General features: G+C 50.1%; 1 protein-coding gene across 2 annotated transcripts in view; it reads right to left on the bottom strand.

The window, feature by feature from the left end:
* The window catches only part of parp4 (poly (ADP-ribose) polymerase family, member 4), a 341,167-nt gene that overhangs the window by 238,112 nt on the left and 83,481 nt on the right, over positions 1 to 19,574 (bottom strand). For both annotated transcript variants that reach the window (XM_072476809.1, XM_072476810.1), the window contains 3 exons: positions 8,279 to 8,377; positions 7,812 to 7,995; positions 289 to 448 (listed from right to left, as the gene is read on the bottom strand). In XM_072476809.1, the coding sequence (XP_072332910.1) occupies positions 289 to 448; positions 7,812 to 7,995; positions 8,279 to 8,377 (443 nt within the window). The remainder of the gene's footprint in view (positions 1 to 288; positions 449 to 7,811; positions 7,996 to 8,278; positions 8,378 to 19,574) is intronic.

The raw sequence follows: 19,574 nt of genomic DNA, 5'->3' as shown, positions 1-19,574 counted from the left end.
CTCTCTCCTCTCGAGAAATGGATCTGTAGCAAATGCCTCTCAGATCAATTCATTCTCTCCACTTTTAAGACCATAAGTTGTTTTAGGGCATCATTTGAAAGTACAAATGAGGGCATCACACAAATCTGTTTTCTGCAGAAGTAATTACCACTAAATTGGTACTTTATGCATACATCAATTGCTGAAAAAAAAGTACAATTGAGATTCGAACTCGAGATTAATTATTTGTGCAACAATTTATTAACATTTTAATTTTATGCAAAAAAGCATGCAGGAGATAATTCTAACCTATATCAACGTCTTCAGATGTCAATATTGAAGGAATGGTTTCTTCAGGAGCTACATTAATAAGAGGATGAAATGGTTTCAGTTGATCTTCACCAATGCAGAATTGGACAACATACTTAATTTTCACTTGGGAGGTGCTATAAACAACAAATTCATCATCCTGGAGGGAAAAAGAAATATAGGTATAAATAATTTATTCATGGAAGAAAATGACATCAAACAAATCTATAGTACATTTCCATGCAAAAATAAATCACTTATTTAAATGAAAACATTTCCGATTAAATTAATTAAAAGTGCCCAATTGACAAATATCTTGAAACAACTATTTTTGAGAAAAAAGTCATATGTAACTTACGTTTGGTTTCATTTTTCTTATTTTTAAAAAATAAATTTAGAATACCCAATTAATTTTTTCCAATTAAGGGGCAATTTAGCGCGGCCAATCCACCTACCCTGCACATCTTTGGTTGTGGGGGCGAAACCCACGCAAACATGGGGAGAATGTGCAAACTCCACACGGACAGTGACCCAGAGCTGGGATCGAACCTGGGACCTTGGCGCTGTGAGGCTGCAGGGCTAACCCACTGCGCCACCGTGCTGCCTTTCATTTTTATTATTGTCCCCCCAATTTTTTTTTACAGTAACCCAGACCTGAAATATTTCATATATTGGCAGTGGACCAAAGCCCAATAACAGCATGTGGAGATTGACAGGAGAGCTAGATGAGAAGTCTGAAGGGGAAAAAAATGTGGCAGGTGAGTGCACTCAAGATCTGAAAGTGGTGGGAACTGTTGGGAATGGGGCTGGGTGGGGGGGGCGTTTTAATTTATTACGTGGCGTCGAGGAAAGCAAGTTCAGTAAAATGAGGACTAAGGGAAGGGGAGATGGGTCTCATGGATGGGATGAACTTGGAGAAATTGGTAGTGGCAGGTTTGGGAGTGAGGAGAAGGGGAAGTAGTGCAGGCATCTGTGTGGATAGTCTTGATCTTCGTGACCAAGAAATCCATGAACCCCTCAGATTTGCTGTTTGCAAAGAAGTGCAACAGCAAAATTTGGCATCTTGCACATCTTAAATTATTCAATGTTTTTATGTGAAAATCATAATACTTGAAGTAAGATTAATGTTCAGATGTCACAGAATCTACAGTGCAGAAGGAGGCCATTCGGCCCATTGAGTCTGCACCGGCTCTTGGAAAGAGCACCCTATATAAGCCCATGCCTCCACCCTATCCCCGAAACCCAGTAACCCCATCCAACCTTGTTGGACATTAAGGGCAATTTAGCATGGTCAATCCACCTAACCTGCACATCTTTAGACTGTGGGAGGAAACCGGAGCACCCGGAGGATCGGGCGGCGTGTAACGAGACTAGAACGGCGCTTCCGTGATGAACGGCGTAACGGTTGTACATCCACGGCCTGTGGGCCCGAGGATTCCCCCTCTGATGCGTCCTGTGTCTCCATCTCAGAGTCGGAGTCCGCTGCCTCCGTCATCTCGGCGTCTCTATCTCCACGCGGTTCTGCAACGACCTGCGCAGGCTTCGAGTGCGGCACCAGAGGAAGAGTGTGAGGAATAATTTCCACTGTGTCTGGTCTCTGTGGCTGTAGAAATGGGCTCCGGGGGCGAGGAATCTTTAGAAGGGATGGTCTTCTGGACCGAACGTGGCCTACATGCTTGCGCTGGAGATGACCCTATGCTTGCACCTGGTAAGAGATAGGGCCCGTTTTGCGAAAGATTACGCCAGGGACCCACTGGGCACCACCAGCAAAATTCCGAACGAACACTGGGTCACCGGGCGCAAACTGCCAAATCGGCCGATGCCGAGAAAAACCATTTCCCTGCCGTTCTTGTGTGCGGCGTACTTTTGCGCCAATGTCCGGGAAAATCATGCTAAGGCGGGTGCGAAGTCTTCGGCCCATTAGGAGCTCCGCGGGAGCTACCCCAGTCACCGCATGTGGGATGGTTCTATGTGAAAACAAAAAACGAGCCAGTCTCGTGTCCATCGACCCGGAAGAATGCTTCTTTAGGCCCGGTTTGAATGTCTGCACTGTGCGCTCCGCCAACCCATTTGAAGCCGGGTGGTACGGGGCGGTGCGGATATGGCGTATGCCGTTCATCTCATGAACCTCGCAAACTCCTCACTTGTGAACGGACTCCCGTTTTCCGTGACCAGCACCTCGGGGAGGCCCTGTATACTGAAAGACAAATGCATCTTATCGATTGTTGCGCAGAACGGTGTGCCTACCATCTTATGCACCTCTAACCATTTAGACTGGGCATCGATTAATAGAAGGAACATGGATCCTTGAAAAGGGCCGGCAAAATCCGCATGCAAGCGCGCCCAAAGCCGCCCTGGCCATTCCCAGTGATGTAGGGGCTCGGCCGGCGGAAGCTTCTGATGCTCCTGGCAAATGGAGCAGTTTTGGGCCATCTTCTCAATGTCGGTGTCGAGGCCTGGCCACCAGACATAACTCCGGGCCAACATTTTCATTTTGGTCACACCCGGATGCCGGAGCATAAGAGTCTGTGTTTCACCCACAACAGTCATTCTGTCCCGGAGCTGCTGGCGTAACTACTTGTTCATTAAAGCCTTCAATAGGACTACAATCTCGCTTCAGTAGTGATTGATCGTGCATCAATTTAATGAACAAAATTGAAGAATGGCTGCTCTCCGCATCAAGCCAGAGTGTCTACAAATCAACCCCCATGTGGCAAATGCAGCAGCAACTTTTAAACATTGGCTGGCATGTTTCAACGGGTACATCAGGACGGCCCCGACTACCCCCACGGAGGAACAGAAAATGCAAGTCTTCCACTCAAGGGTGAGCCCAGAAATCTACACGCTTATCAAATACGTGGACGGTTTCGAGGACGCAATGACTTTGTTAAAAGAGCACTATGTCCGCACTGTGAATCATGTACACGCTCGGCATCTTTTAGCAACCAGGCGGCAGATCCCAGGAGGATCACTGGACGATTTTTACCACGCATTGTTAGTGTTAGGTAGAAACTGTAACTGTCCACAAGTCTCAGCCAATGACCACACCGAACTCTAATACGGGATGCTTTTGTTGCGGGCATGCTGTCCTCTAAAATCTGCCAGCGACTGTTGGAAAACGACACGCTAGGGCTTAAAGAGGCACGGAAACTTGCGCACTCCCTAGATGTAGCCTCCCGCAACGCCCAGGCCTACGTTCCCGAACGCGCGGTACCCGCATGGACAGGGTGGACCCCACCAGCGGCCGATTCAAAAGCACCCCTAAATTCCCCACAAGTTTGTGCAGTGCAGCAGCCAGGAAACCCCGGGGGGGGGGGGGGATGCTATTTTTGCGGGCAAAACAAACACCCCCGGCAACGCTGCCCGGCCCAATCCGCAATCTGCAAGGGCTGCGGGTAGAAGGGGCACCTCATGGCAGTATGCCAGGCCCGGTCGGCTGCCGCTGTCTCCACAGGCGAACCGGGCCCGCTGCCATTCCTCTCCTCACAGGCCATGTGCAATTCATGGGGGCAGCCATCTTGGATGACGTCTCAGGACCCCGACTCGGCTGGCCATGTATCACCTAATGAGATCTCCCAGCCGGCCACGTGCGATTCATGGGGGCAGCCATCTTGGATGATGTCTCAGGACCCCGACTCGGGTGGTCGTGTATCGCCCGACGAGATAGAACATAGAACATAGAAAAATACAGCACAGAACAGGCCCTTCGGCCCACGATGTTGCGCCGAACCTTTGTCCTAGATTAATCATAGATTATCATTGAATTTACAGAATTTATCATTGAGATCCTTCAGCTTCTGCCACAACTTGCCTCAGTGACACTGGACCAGTCTCGCCCCCCCCCCCCCCCCCCCCCCCCCCCCCCCGCCCCCCCCACCAACCCCAACCATTTTTTCACCGGCGCACACCACCTTCTCAGGAGGATCCGTCCTCCCACTGGCCCCATCCGGATGCGATGAAGCTGAAGCCGACACGCTCCCAGAGCCATGGATGCCCGAGCCGATGCCAGCATTAACGCCGGGACTGCGACGATCGCAGAGGACGACCAGGACCCCCGACCGGCTGATAGGTTTCATTGGAAAATGAACTTGTAAATAATTGTCTGTAAATAAGTGTATTGCATGTAAAGGCACCGAAGGGTACCACTATAACCTCTACCACCGCCGGATTCATTTTTAAACAGGGGGTGAATGTGGTAGGCTATATTAGGGGTATTGCGGTACCTAGGTGGGATGTACCTTATACTGTAGTATGAGTGGTGGAACCTGCCTGCGCCTAGCAGGCAGAGCATAAGAGTCTGTGTTTCACCCACAGCAGTCATTTTGTACCGGAGCTGCTGGGGTAACTGCTTGTTCATTAAAGCCTTCAATTGGACTACAATCTCGCTTCAGTAGTGATTGATCGTGCATCAAGGCCATACACGTACTGGTGGAAGCGTTTCACCGCAAAGACCACCGCCAGGCCCTCCTTCTCGATCTGCACGTACATCTTTTCCGCTGCAGTCAATGTGCGGGAGGCGAAAGCTATCGGCCGCTCGGCCCCGTTCTCCATCTTGTGGGACAGGACGGCCCCAATATCATACGGGGATGCATCACATGTGATGAGCAAAGGCTTTCCAGGATCATCGTGGGTTAGCAACCCAGACGACGACAATTGTTGCTTTACCCGCCAGAAAGCAGTTTCTTGCGGCTGACCCCAAACCCAGGTGTGATTCTTCTTTAGCAGAAGGTGCAACGGGGCCAGTGTAGTTGCCAGATTGGGGAGGAACTTCCCGTAATAGTTTACGAGGCCGAGAAAAGAACGAAGATGCGAAGTGTCAGTCGGGCAGGGGCCTGTTGAATTGTGCGCACCTTCTCTGCGACGAGGTGCAAACCTTCGCGGTTCACCCGATAACCCAGGTAGACTACTTCCTTCGCCTGAAAGACTCACTTTGTGCGACGTAAACGGACTCCAGCATCTGAAAAGTGTCTAAGGACAGCCTCCAAATTTTCCAAATGTTCCAGCTCCGACATCTCTGTAATCAAATCGTCATCTAAGTAGACAGCGATACGCGGTAAACCTCTCAAAATGCCCTCCATGACGCGTTGAAAAATAGCGCAGGCAGAGGATACCCCAAAAGCCAACCGTGTGTATTCATACAGGCCCTGGTGTGTATTAATCGTTACATATGGCCGGGAGGCAGGGTCCAGCTCCAACTGTAGGTAGGCGTGACTCATATCTAATTTTGTGAACGAGAGTCCGCCTGCAAGCTTCGCGTAGAGATCCTCTATGCGAGGCATTGGATATCGGTCGAGCCGGGAAGCCGTATTCACTGTAAGTTTATCGTTGCCGCACAAGTGAACTGTGGCATCTGGCTTCATTGCAGGTACAATTGGTGCTGCGCAGTCAGCGAAACGGACAGGCCTGATGATACCTAAAGTCTCCAAACGAGTGAGCTCCCCTTCTACCTTCTTGAGCAAGGCGCAAGGCACCAGGCGCGCCCGGAAATAGCGCGGCATGGCTCCTGGTTCGATTTGGATACGGGCTACGGCCCCTTTTATTTTCCCTAAACCAGGCTTAAATACATCTGGGTATCGTCCTAGCACCTCAAGTCAATCCTGCAGAACTTGTTTGGAGGATGTGCTGCCACTGCAGCTGCAAATGGCGCAATCAGTCCCGACCCAACAGGCTTGGCCCATGGCCACGCACCACGATAAGTGGGAAACGCCCCTCCTGGCGTCCATGAACAACAGGGATCATCGTAGTTCCTGAAATGTCCAATGGTTCCCCCGTATAGGTGGCCAACCTGGCCTGTGTGTCGGTTATTGTATTGGTCTGTGTACCCTGCTTGATGCGGTCGAATGTCCTCTGGGCGATCACGGAGACCGCTGCGCCAGTGTCCAACTCCATCTCAAGTGGGTGACCATTGACCCGTACTGTCACCTTAATGGGGGCCACACGGGGAGCTGCCACACAAATCAGCTGCAGGCAGTCGTCCTCCGTCTCCACGCCCTCGAGAGTAGTCGCTGCAGTTTCATCCAAATGGAAGGTACGGCCCCTGGGCTGGCCCCAGTTTCTGTCGGAACGACGGCGCCTCTGGCACCCCCAGGACCGGCGTCCGCGATGGGGTCGGCGCCCACAAGTCTGACACGGGCATGACTCCTCATCCCTTGGTTCTGGAGAAGGCTCCCTTTGGGGAGGAATGTCCGACGGCCACTGGCATCGATCCGGACGTCGCCTCTCCCAAGGTACCGCAGGGGTGCGGGGGGCACTTTTGGACGGAAGGGGTTGCGCCCCAAGGCATGCACCTCCATCCCCTGTAGCTCCTGCACTCCCCGTTCTGCGCTCTCTCGGGACAATACTATTTGAATGGCCTGTTAGTTCAGCTAACAACTTTCTCTGGGTGGCCGCATTGTTAATACCGCAAACCAAACGGTCGCGTAACATTTCTGACACGGCCTCACCATAGACACAGTACTCCGCAATCCTGTGTAGCCTGGATAAAAAAATCGGCAAGGGATTCTCCTGGGGTCCTCTCAGCAGTATTAAACTGGTAAGGCTGGACTAAGATGGACGGGGTTGGGTTAAAATGTTGCCCCACTAAGTTCACAAGTTCATCAAACGTTTTGGTGTCCGGCACAGCTGGGTACGTAAGGCTCCTAATCACCCCAAACGTATGCGGGCCGCAGGCGGTGAGCAATATGACCACCTGGCGCTCGTTTTCGGTGATGTTGTTTGTCCGGAAATAGTAACGCATCTGTTGTGCGTACTGGTTCAAGCTTTCCAGCGCAGCGTCAAAAACATCCAAACGTCCATACAGTGGCATGGTGTAATAGAAAACAACTTCCAACCTGTATCCAACAAAAATCCAGGGAGGTGGCTTCAGCAGTGTAGACAGCTATTCACTTTAACCCTCGTCGCCAGTTTTGTGAGGGCCACGAAAAATCCAGCACGAGTTGAACGATAGAAAGAAATAACATTTATTTACAAAAACATATATATATATACAACAGCAGCAGCAACTCCTTGCTGCTCACTCTCCTCTAGCCGGTTCCAAACTGGCCAGCTTTATTTATGCAGGGAATCTGCTAATGATTTCTCTGCCCCCCTCATTGGGGAAGCTCATACTCCCAAAGGATTGTGGGATTGCCATTAGACCCCAGCCAGTGGTAAGCAGGCAGGTTATAACATCGACCCAAGCCAGCAATCGAACTTGGGACCCTGGAGCTGTGAAGCAACTGTGCTAACCACTGTGCTACCGTGATGCCCAGACAGAAGACTTTTAAACAGATTACAGATACATGTATAATGCAGGAATTCTGCACTTTCTCAGCACAAAGAAACAAGAGACATTTTATGAAGAACAAAAGGTCTTGTATCCTCCTTGTTGAAAAACAGGTCCACATAAACATTTATTAGTATTAGTACAGTATCTTAGTATTATTATATTTATCCAACACTGGGAACTGTTTTCAAAACAAAAGTTTACAAAACTCACAAAAATACAACTTCATGTTTATTGCATATGGTAATAGCTGACATACCTCAAACTCTGAGACAATGTTTTCAGTTTTACAGATTCCATGTACACTTGAGTATTCTGCTGGTGCGGCAGTTAAGGTCAAGTCCTTCTTGTAGTAGTTCTTACATTTACCCAGTGAAACATCACAAATCACCAAGAGACGGCTCCCATCAATTTTATTGGGTTTTGAGTACTTAATGCTTGTGCTGCAATTGAGAAGTACGTTTTTAGCACTTCTTATTTCAACAAATGAAAACACAAACACAAATATTGAAGGACACTGTAGCCCTTCCACACAGTTTTTGGGCAGGCCTAGCAAATCATTTTCAGATCCCATTTTGCCTACCAAAAACGCTTGTGCTGCAGCTGACGACAGGCACATTAAAATAAAAATCATGAACGAAAGTAAATTTTCAGCTGTGGCTGACAACACTTCTGTCCAAATTAATTAAGCTTTATTAGAACAATGCTGAGCAAAGTAAAACTGACCTGATTGAATTGCTGAAGTAAATTCCACTTCCAAGATTTCCAAAATCGGTTCGCTCCACCCCATAATCTTCCACTACTGTCTTTGGCAATAATAACCCTCTGTGAAATTGGTGCAATAATACATGAATACCCTTGAACCACTGAGTGCTGTCACATGCTGTTCATCAGTGAGAATGCGATAAGATTATCATGGATTAATTTACTAACTAAACTATTTGCCAATATACTGTTGTAAGGATAGAACATGGTCTTTGAAAGTGCAGTGATGAGTCATTTTGAAGCATAAACATTGACAATCCCCATCTTGATAAGTGATTATTTGAAAACCCACTGTTGTTATACTTGCTGGTTAAGCAGAAAGTGAGAGTTTAAGTTGGTATAGGCATAATAATAATAATAATCTTCATTAACTTCACAAGCAGGCTTACATTAACACTGCAATGAAGTTACTGTGAAAATCCCCTCGTTGCCATCCTACCCTATTTGGGTACAATGTGGGAGAATTCAGAATGTCCAATTCACCTAACAAGCACGTCTTTCAGGACTTGTGGGAGGAAAACTGGAGCACCCGGAGGAAACGCACGCAGAGCGTGCAGACTCCGCACAGTGACCCAAGCTGGGAATTGAACCAGTGGTTGGCGCTGCTAGCAACAGTGCTAACCACTGTGCTACCGCATAAATGACTTATTGGGTCAGATGATCAGCACTTTGGAGAATTGTCAATGGTCATCTGCAAAAGTAGAAGACAAGGGCCTCTGACTTGTATAGGTGGATGCTGGAGTCTGACACCGACGTAGTTAAAGAACAAGACAACGCATGCTAATTTGTCCAGTAACTGAATGGGTGATAGCCATTCAAGATACTATAAACTGATGCTGTGAAATACTGTAATCTATTGTTCTTTGCAGTATCATAATAAAAGATTAACTTTATCCAAGTGGGAAAATCTAAATCCTTAAAATGTCGTAGCTATTATTACTATACATTTATAATAATATAAAAGGTTAACCATGACAAAGACTAACCTACTAACATTACAGATTTGGACAGCAGTTGTTCACTGAAGTAGTCTACCTCAGGCACATCATGGAATTAGAATTTTATCTACAATTGACTATTTCCATTTATGATTCCACTGGGTTTCAATTTCATAATATATTAGGAGTTGGACAGAAAATATCTGTTTCTACTCCAGAAGCAGCATTGGACAACAAATAGTATTCAAGTCAGCTGTTAACTGACACTACCCCTGATTCTCTATTCCGGTTTTATTTAAAATATTTTTTTTAAGTACCCAATTAATTTTTTTTTCCAATTAAGGGGCAATTTAGCGCAGCCAATCCACGTACCTTCCACATCTTTGTGTTGTGGGGGTGAGACCCACGCAGATATGGGGAGAATATCGCTGTTTTATGAAGCATCTGGCCTCTCTTCATTTCTGAGTTCTTCCCCACACTGAAGTGGCTCGCATTGAGTACACTGTAAGTTGTGGGAGAGAAGGATGTGCACGAACATCTACATAACTATTGTAGTGTGTGTGGGAGCTAATATATAGATCAGCAAGAGTGATGGATGAGCAAGACTTTGTTCAGGATAGGACACGAACAGCAGAATTTTGGATGAGTTGAAGTATGCAGAGCATGAAAGATGGCAGACTGGCCAGGAGCACATTGAAATAGCTATTTCGAGATAAGAAAAGCCTGGATGAGAGCTTCAGCAGGAGACGGGCACAGGCGGGGTGGAGGTGGAGCATGGTTCAGAGGTGGATAAAGCCATTCTGATGGAGAGGATATGAGCTCAGCTTGAGGTAGAATGGGAAATCAATTAAGCTGAGTTCACATCAAAATTCTGAATAAAAAATTAATGGTTTCAATGATGATTGTTTCCAAAATGTTTAGAAATACAAACCCTTCACCATCTAACGAGCCTTTTCTGTAATTTGATCCTTATTTTCCATCTGCATAGCCTAATACCGCTAAACAGCTGTAAGAGCTAACAGGAATCATTCAAGTGCAAGTCAGAACTGGTTGTATTTGTGAAGACGGAAAGTAATTAATAATTGTAGAAGTTATATGTGCGGCTGGTCACAAGTGAAGAGCTGCAGGGATTGGTATTAAAGCTATTATTCAAGTCGGAAAGATGATGAAAACAGAGGCATTGGGAGAACGATTTGCAAATTTGCAGATGAACAAGAGTTGCTTAAATGCAAGGACCTTGGAGGAAAAATATATTGCAGGTGAATAAGATGCGATGGGGGAAAACAGACTGTTTCTTTCAGATATGTTTTAATACAGACAAAATTAGTGTGATGCATTGGGTCGCAATACCGAAGCATCTTTATATTGTGTAGGTGATAGAAATTGAGTTTTCTCGTCAGCTATAACCATGAGAGTATGGGAAGAGGATAGAGGTTTAATTGAGAACTCATTAAGAATAATTAACTATAATCATATTAAGCATTACTTCAGTGCAACAATAGTTGGGAATCCACTGGGAATCCAGACAATACTCTTTAATTTCTTTCTGAGGTTTCACATTTTGCTAGTTGCTTGAGGTCAGTGACGTCAACCAGCTAAAAAGCCCCATTGTAAGGTAAAAACTGGGCGGCTGTCCAGTACAAGTAGTCCCGTTTCTATAGTAACAGCCAGTCTAGGGTTGATAATTTCTTATTTCTTAGCGAAAACTGTGTTTTTCTAATCAAATTGGCAAGCGATGGAATGGGAAATTGGCACCAATGTATTTAAATACATATATCTCTTAAATTGATGAACAGACAGTTTGGCCGAATTGAGTGAATTATAAATTCGTTAAAGCCAATCAGAAGCAAAAAGAAGGCCAGGCTTTAAGATAATAATCTCTTTAAGAATCACTTACTGGGTTGGAAAAACGCATTCCGGAATCACCCTATCAATATTTCTGAAACCTATTTCTTTGCTGCTTGCTTTTGCTAATCGCCATCTTTCTTTTGTTTAAATCACTTAGTTAGGTTATCCTGTGTATTATGATTTGAAGAATTACCACGATCTGTAATTGAATGAAAACTCAACTACTGTATTCACTAAAGACAATCAATCTGACTAGCTTGCGACTTCCGGTTGCGGCTATGCAGAGCTAAGTCGCACGTTCGGCAGCTCCCGCTTGGAAGGGACTTTTGGGCTCTTTTCAGGGCCCCCAACGGCATTTCTTCAACATTTCCCGGTGTGGGAAGAAGACTGCAACAATCCCCCGACAGTGTATGGCTTGAACCAGGAGCGGGGCGACTAAAAGAATGGTGGTGAACCCAAGGAAAGCGCGAGGGAAGAAGAGCAAGATGGCAGCGGGCGGGGACCAGGCAGCGTGGATGCAGTGGGCGCAGGAGCAGCAGGAGGTTATCCAGCGCTGCTTCAGGGATCTCAAAGCGGACCTGCTGGAGCCGATTAAGGCTTCTATCGATAAGCTGCTGGAGACCCAGACGGCTCAGGGGGTGGCGATCCGCGAGGTCCGACAAAAGATCTCCGATAACGAGGACGAGGTCTTGGGCCCAGCGATAAAGGTGGAGGCGCACGAGGCGCTCCACAAGAAATGGCAGGAACGGTTCGAGGAGATGGAGAATCGGTCGAGGCGGAAGAATCTGCGGATCCTGGGCCTCCCCGGAGGGGCTGGAGGGGTCGGACGTGGGGGCCTATGTGGTTACCATGTTAAACTCGCTGATGGGAGCGGGGTCCTTCCAGGGGCCCCTGGAGCTTGAAGGGGCACATAGAGTGCTGTCGAGGAGACCCAAGGCTAACGAGCCTCCGTGGGCGGTGCTGGTGCGGTTTCATTGGTTCGCTGATCGAGAGTGTGTGCTCAGATGGGCCAAGAAAGAGAGGAGCAGCAGGTGGGAGAACGCGGAGGTTCGAATATATCAGGACTGGAGCGCAGAGGTGGTGAAGAAGAGGGCCAGGTACAACCGTTTGGGGAGGGGTTCGTCAGGTGGGTTAAGCTGTTGTACGAGGTCCCGATGGCGAGTGTGACCATGAACAAGAGGAGGTCGGAGTACTTTTGGTTGCACCGAGGGACGAGGCAGGGGTGGCCCCTGTCCCCCCTGCTCTTCGCACAGGCGATTGAACCCCTGGCTATGGCACTGAGGGAGTCGAGGAACTGAAGGGGGTTGGTGCGGGGTGGGGAGGAGCATAGGGTGTCACTCTATGCGGACGACTTGCTGCTATATGTGGCGGACCCGGTGGGAGGAATGCTGGAGGTAATGAGGATCCTCAGGGAGTTCGGGGATTTCTCAGGGTACAAGCTCAACATGGGGAAGATTGAGTGTTCGTGGTTCACCCAGGGGACCAGGAGAGGGGGATTGGCGAGCTCCCACTAAAAAGGGCGGAGAGGAGCTTCAGATATTTGGGGGTCCAGGTGGCCAGGAGCTGGAGGGCCCTGCATAGACTTAATTTCACAAGGCTAGTGGAGCAAATGGAGGAGGAGTTTAAGAGGTGGGACGCGTTGCCGCTGTCCCTGGCGGGTAGGGTGCAGTCAGTTAAGATGACGGTGCTCCCAAGGTTTATGTTCCTGTTCCAGTGCCTCCCCATTCTCATCCCGAAGGCCTTCTTTAGGTGGGTCAACAGGAGCATAACGGGGTTTGTGTAGGCGCGAGGGGCTCCGAGGGTGAGAAGGGTGTTCCTGGAGTGGAGTAGGGATGGGGGGGGGGCTGGCACTGCCCAACCTCTGTGGGTACTACTGGACCGCCAATGTGGCGATGGTGCGCAAGTGGGTGATGGAGGGGGAGGGGGATGCATGGAAGAGGCTGGAGACGGCGTCTTGTGAAGGTACGAGTCTGGAGGCTCTGGCAACGGCGCCGCTGCCGCTCCCTCCAATGAGGTATACCACGAGCCTGGTGGTGGCGGCTACTCTCAAAATCTGGGGGCAGTGGAAGCGGCACAGGGGGGAAGTGGGGGCCTCGGTGTGGACCCCAATACGGGGGAACCACCGGTTTTGTCCCAGGGAGAATAGATGGAGGGTTTTCGGGGTGGCACAGGGCAGGGATAAGAAGGTTGGGGGACCTGTTTGTGGATGGGAAGTTTGCGAGCCTGGGTGAGCTGGAGGAGAAGTATGGGCTCCCCCGGGGAACACCTTTAGGTATCTACAGGTAAGGGCGTTTGTTAGGCGGCAAGTGGTGGAATTCCCGCTGCTGCTGCCACGCACGGTACAGGACAGGGTGCTCCCGGGGGGGTGGGTTGGAGAGGGGAAGATCTCGGCAACATACCAGGTGATGCAGGAGGAGGAGGAGGCCTTGGTGGTGGAGTTGAAAAGTAAGTGGGAGGAGGAGTTGGGGGAGGAGATCGAGGATGGGACGTGGGCAGATGCCCTTGGGAGGGTGAACTCTTCCTCTTCGTGCACGAGGCTCAGCCTCATACAGTTTAAGGTGCTGCACAGGGCACACATGACCGGAACAAGGATGAGCCGATTTTTGTGGGGTGAGGACAGGTGTGTTAGATGCTCAGGGAGCCCAGCAAACCACACCCATATGTTTTGGGTATGCCCAGCGCTGGAGGAGTTTTGGAAGGGCGTAGCAAGGACGGTGTCAAGGGTGGTAGGATCCAGAGTCAAACCGGGCTGGGGGCTCGCAATATTTGGGATTGCAGGGGAGCCGGGAGTGCAGGAGGCGAAAGAGGCCGGTATTCTGGCCTTTGCGTCCCTGGTAGCCCGGCGAAGGATTCTTCCTCAGTGGAAGGATGCGAGGCCCCCAAGCGTGGAATCCTGGATCAACGATATGGCGGGGTTTATTAAATTGGAGAGGGTGAAATTTGCCTTAAGGGGATCGGGGCAAGGGTTTTTCAGGCGGTGGCAACCGTTCTTGGACTTCCTGGCAGAACCCGGGGGGGGGGGGGGGGGGGGGGGTTCTATTTTATTTTTGTTTGTCTACACTGGGGGATCTGAGGGGGTGTATATATTTGCTATGTTTGCTATGTTTTAATTCGGGGTGTTAATTTATTATTTATGTATAGCGGGGAGGGGGGCACGGGTGTTGTTTTGTATTTAATTCTATTGGGTTCCTTTTTCATTTTGTTGTTGATATTTTGTGAAAACGTCAATAAAATTTTTTTTTTTTTAAAAATCTGACTAGCTTGCTGCAGGGCTACTCGGAACCTCCTAAATGTTGTATTGAAAATAAGGTTACCAGTGGCACAGCTGACAAATAAAGTACAAGCGGACTTTACCAAAAAGCACAGACTTGACCTCTGTTATTTGGGAACAGAGAAGGGATAACGGATATCCAGGGTTCCGAATAGGCACAGAAATCCATCAGCAGGTTTTATGCTCAAAGTCGAGGATGTAGGGATGTGCTCAGAGGGGGGGCATGGCCAGTACGGCTACATAGGGATATTATTAAAGAAATATTTCTGGAGAAATTAATGTGACATACAGTCAACAATTCCTCTGGATGACTTCCGGGTGCGGCGATGACCAGCTAGGTTGCACGTTTCGGCGCCTCCCGTTTGAACGGACTTTTGGGCTTTTATTGGGAGCCCCAACGGCAATTTTTGACGGCTAAACTCATTGTGCGGTGAAACAGAAGGGAATCCCCTCGGATGTACATGGAGAAAGGAGAGAGTAGTGGCCGGATTGCAGAGGATCCTCTGGAGCAGCGGCAAGGAAGGGAAGCACGAAGCAAGATGGCGGCGGACGGAGGCCGTTTGGTATGGGGCCCGGAACAGCAAGAGTTCCTTCGGAGATGTGTTGAGGAGCTAAAGAAGGAGGTGCTGGCCCCGATGCTGCAGGCGATTGAGGGGCTAAAGGAGGCGCAGAAGACCCAAGAATTGGAGCTTCGTGGCGTGAAAGCAAAGGCTGCCGAAAATGAGGACAAAATACAGGGCCTGGTGGTGAAGACAGAGACACACGAGGCACTGCATAAGAGGTGTATGGAGAGGCTGGAAGCCCTGGAAAATAGCTCGAGGAGGAAGAACCTAAGAGTTTTGGGTCTTCCCGAAGGTGCAGAGGGAGCGGACGTCGGGGCATATGTGAGCACGATGCTTCATTCCTTAATGGGACCGGAGGCCCCGACGGGCCCCTTGGAAGTGGAGGGAGCATATCGAGTCCTTGCGAGAAGACCAAAGGCGGGAGAAATACCTCGAGCTATAGTGGTGAGGTTTCACCGCTATAAAGACAGGGAGATGGTCCTGAGATGGGCGAAAAAGACACGGAGCTGCAGGTGGGAGAACGCGGTGATCTGCGTGTACCAGGATTGGAGTGCGGAGGTGGCGAGTTTCAATCGGGCCAAGGCGGTGCTCCATAGAAAGAAAGTTAAATTTGGTATGCTGCGGCCGCGAGACTGTGGGTTACACATCAAGGTCAAGGGAAACACCACTACCTCGAGACGGCAGAAGAGGCGTGGACATTCATTGAAGAGGAGAAGCTGGACTAGACTGGAGAGAGAAAGAACTTTTGTAATAAAGTAGTGGTGTGATTGCGTGGGACTGGGAATCGGAAGGGGGGGGGGGGAAATGTTCTCTTTCCCCTCGATGGGGGGGGGGGGTATGGTGAACCGTGGGCGCCGGTGGGGAAGGAGAGGGGGAAGGAGAGAGGGAGCTGCGCCATTAGGGGCGGGGCCGAGTGGGAAGCGCGGGCTTTGCTCCCGCGCTATGGTAATTGTGGCGGGAAAAGGGGGCGCAGGAAGGAGGGCGCCTTACACAATGGGAGGCTGAGGATAAACGGGGGAAGCCGAGGTCAGCCAGATTTTGCTGACTTCTGGAAGCAACATGGGGGGAGCAATCACAGTAATCTAGCGGGGGGGGGGGGGGGTAACTGGGTTGCTGCTGTTAAGGGGAAGGGGGAGCTGCTACGGGATGGGATGGTCGGGACGGGAGGACACCGTTGGGGGGACAAGTAGGTGCGTGGGAACCGGGTGAGGAGCTGGTCTAAAAAAGGGGATGGCTAGTCGACGAGGGGGGGGCGGGTAAAGAGCCCCCCAACCCGGTTGATCACGTGGAACGTGAGAGGGCTGAATGGGCCGATTAAGAGGGCAAGGGTACTTGCGCACCTAAAGAAATTAAAGGCAGATGTGGTCATGCTGCAGGAGACGCATCTGAAACTGGCGGATCAGGTCAGATTACGAAAAGGATGGGTGGGACAGGTATTTCACTCGGGCTTGGATGCGAAAAATAGAGGGGTGGCAATATTAGTGGGGAAACGGGTATTGTTTGATGCGGACAGTGGGGGTAGATACGTGATGGTGAGTGGCAGATTGCAAGGTGAGGCGGTGGTTCTGGTGAACGTATATGCCCCGAACTGGGATGATGCCAACTTCATGAAGCGTATGCTGGGGCGTATCCCGGACCTGGAGGCGGGAAAGTTGGTAATGGGGGGAGACTTCAACACGGTGCTGGATCCAGGGCTGGACCGGTCCAGGTCTAGGACCGGGAGGAGGCCGGCAGCGGCCAAGGTGCTTAAGGACTACATGGAGCAGATGGGAGGAGTGGATCCCTGGAGATTTACTAGGCCTAGGAGTAAAGAGTTCTCCTTCTTCTCCCATGTCCACAAGGTGTATTCTCAGATAGACTTCTTTGTCCTGGGAAGAGCGCTGATCCCGAAGGTGGCCGGAACGGAGTACTTGGCTATAGTCATTTCGGACCATGCCCCACATTGGGTAGATCTGGAAGTAGGAGAGGAAAAGGAACAGCACCCACTGTGGAGATTAGATATGGGATTGTCGGCGGACGAGGGTGTGTGTGTAAGGGTAAGGAGATGTATCGAAAGTTATCTGGAGATTAATGACGATGGAGAGGTTCAGGTGGGAGTGGTCTGGGAAGCACTGAAGGCGGTGGTCAGAGGGGAACTGATTTCCATAAGGGCCCATAAGGGGAAACAAGAGAGCAAAGAGAGGGAGAGATTGTTGAGAGAAATCTTGAGGGTGGATAGGCAGTATGCGGTGGCCCCGGATGAAGGACTATACAGGGAAAGACGAAGGTTGCACACGGAATTTGATTTGTTGACCACGGGCAAGGCGGAGGCACAGTGGAGGAAGGCACAGGGAGTGCAGTATGAGTACGGAGAGAAGGCGAGCCGGTTACTGGCCCAACAACTGAGGAAGAGGGGGGCGGCGAGGGAGATTGGAGGGGTTAGGGACGAGGAGGGTGAGATGGAACGGGGAGCGGAGAGGGTGAACGGGGTGTTTAAGGCATTTTATTAGAGGCTGTATAAGGCTCAGCCCCCGGAAGGGAAGGAGGGAATGATGCACTTCCTAGACAAGTTGGAACTCCCGAAGGTTGAGGAGCAGGAGAGGACAGGACTGGGAGCACAAATTGAGGTAGAGGAGGTGGTAAAAGGGATTGGGAGCATGCAGACAGGGAAGGCCCCGGGACCGGATGGGTTCCTGGTGGAATTTTATAGGAAATACGTGGACCTGCTGGCCCCGCTTCTGACGAGAACCTTTAATGAGGCCAAGGAAAGGGAGACGTTGCCCCCGACGATGTCGGAGGCGACGATATCGCTGCTCTTGAAAAGGGACAAAGACCCGCTGCAGTGCGGGTCTTACAGGCCTATCTCCCTCCTGAATGTAGATGCCAAGCTTCTGGCCAAGGTGATGGCGACGAGGATGGAGGATTGTGTCCCGGGGATGGTTCACGAGGATAAAACGGGGTTTGTTAAGGGGAGACAATTGAACACTAACATACGGAGGCTGTTGGGTGTGATGATGATGCCCCCGCCGGAGGGGGAGGCGGAGATAGTGGTGGCGATGGATGCAGAGAAAGCATTTGATAGAGTGGAGTGGGATTACCTGTGGGAAGTGTTGAGGAGATTTGGATTTGGAGAGGGGTTTATTGGATGGGTTCAGCTTCTACACAGGGCCCCGGTGGCAAGTGTGATTACAAATAGGCAGAGATCTGACCACTTCCGTCGATACAGAGGGACAAGACAGGGATGTCCTCTGTCCCCGTTACTGTTTGCGTTGGCAATTGAGCCACTGGCCATAGCGCTGAGGGGCTCTAGGAAGTGGAGGGGAGTACTTAGGGGAGGAGAAGAGCACCGGGTGTCACTATACGCGGATGATTTGTTGTTGTATGTCGCGGACCCAGTGGAGGGGATGCCCGAGATAATGCAGACACTCAGGGAGTTTGGGGAATTTTCAGGATATAAATTGAATATGGGGAAGAGTGAGCTGTTTGTGATGCACCCTGGGGAACAGGGCAGGGGAATAGATGATTTGCCATTGAGGAGAGTAACAAGGGATTTTCGGTACCTAGGGATCCAGATGGCCAGGAACTGGGGAACCTTGCATAAGCTTAATTTAGTAAGATTGGTGGAGCAGATGGAAGAGGACTTTAGGAGATGGGACATGGTGCCCCTGTCACTGGCGGGTAGGGTGCAGGCGGTTAAAATGGTGATCCTTCCGCGGTTTGTTTTTGTGTTCCAGTGCCTCCCTGTGATGATTACAAAGGCCTTTTTCAAGAAAGTGGATAAGAGCATTATGAGTTTTGTGTGGGCTGGGAAGACCCCAAGAGTGAAGAGGGGGTTCCTGCAGCGTAGTAGGGATAGGGGGGGACTGGCACTGCCAAGTTTAAGTGACTATTATTGGGCCGCCAACATATCAATGGTATGCAAGTGGATGGGGGAAGGGGAGGGAGCGGCGTGGAAAAGACTAGAGATGGTGCCTTTACCGTTCTCCCCGAAGAAATACACCACAAGTCCAGTGGTGGTGGCAACGCTGAAAATTTGGGGGCAGTGGAAACGGCATAAGGGAGTGACGGGTGCCTCGGTGAGGTCCCCGATAAGGAACAACCACAGGTTCGTCCCAGGGAAGATAGATGGGGGATTTAAAGCTTGGCAGAGAGCTGGGATTGTGAAATTGAAGGATTTGTTCCTAGGCGGGACGTTTGCGAGTCTGGGAGCACTGACAGAAAAATATGGGTTGCCACCGGGGAATGCATCTCGATATATGCAACTGAGGGTTTTTGCAAGGCAACAGGTGAGGGAATTTCCGCAGCTCCCGGCGCAAGAGATTCAGGACAGAGTGATTTCGGGGGCATGGGTGGAGGATGGTAGGGTGTCAGATATATACAGAGAAATGAGAGACGAGGGGGAGATGTGGTGGAGGAGCTGAAGGGAAAATGGGAAGAGGAGCTAGGGGAAGAGATTGAGGAGGGGCTGTGGGCAGATGCCTTAAGTAGGGTAAACTCTTCGTCCTCATGCGCCAGGCTCAGCCTGATACAATTCAAGGTTCTACATAGGGCGCACATGACTGGAGCAAGGTTAAGTAGATTTTTTGGAGTGGAGGATAGGTGCGGGAGATGCGCGGGAAGCCCAGCGAACCACACCCACATGTTTTGGTCATGCCCGG

This window comes from Scyliorhinus torazame, chromosome 15, assembly GCF_047496885.1.
Source record: "Scyliorhinus torazame isolate Kashiwa2021f chromosome 15, sScyTor2.1, whole genome shotgun sequence".
NCBI lineage: Eukaryota > Metazoa > Chordata > Chondrichthyes > Carcharhiniformes > Scyliorhinidae > Scyliorhinus > Scyliorhinus torazame.
The sequence above is the reverse complement of the archived record's forward strand: the minus strand, read 5'-3'. Positions and strand labels throughout refer to the sequence as shown.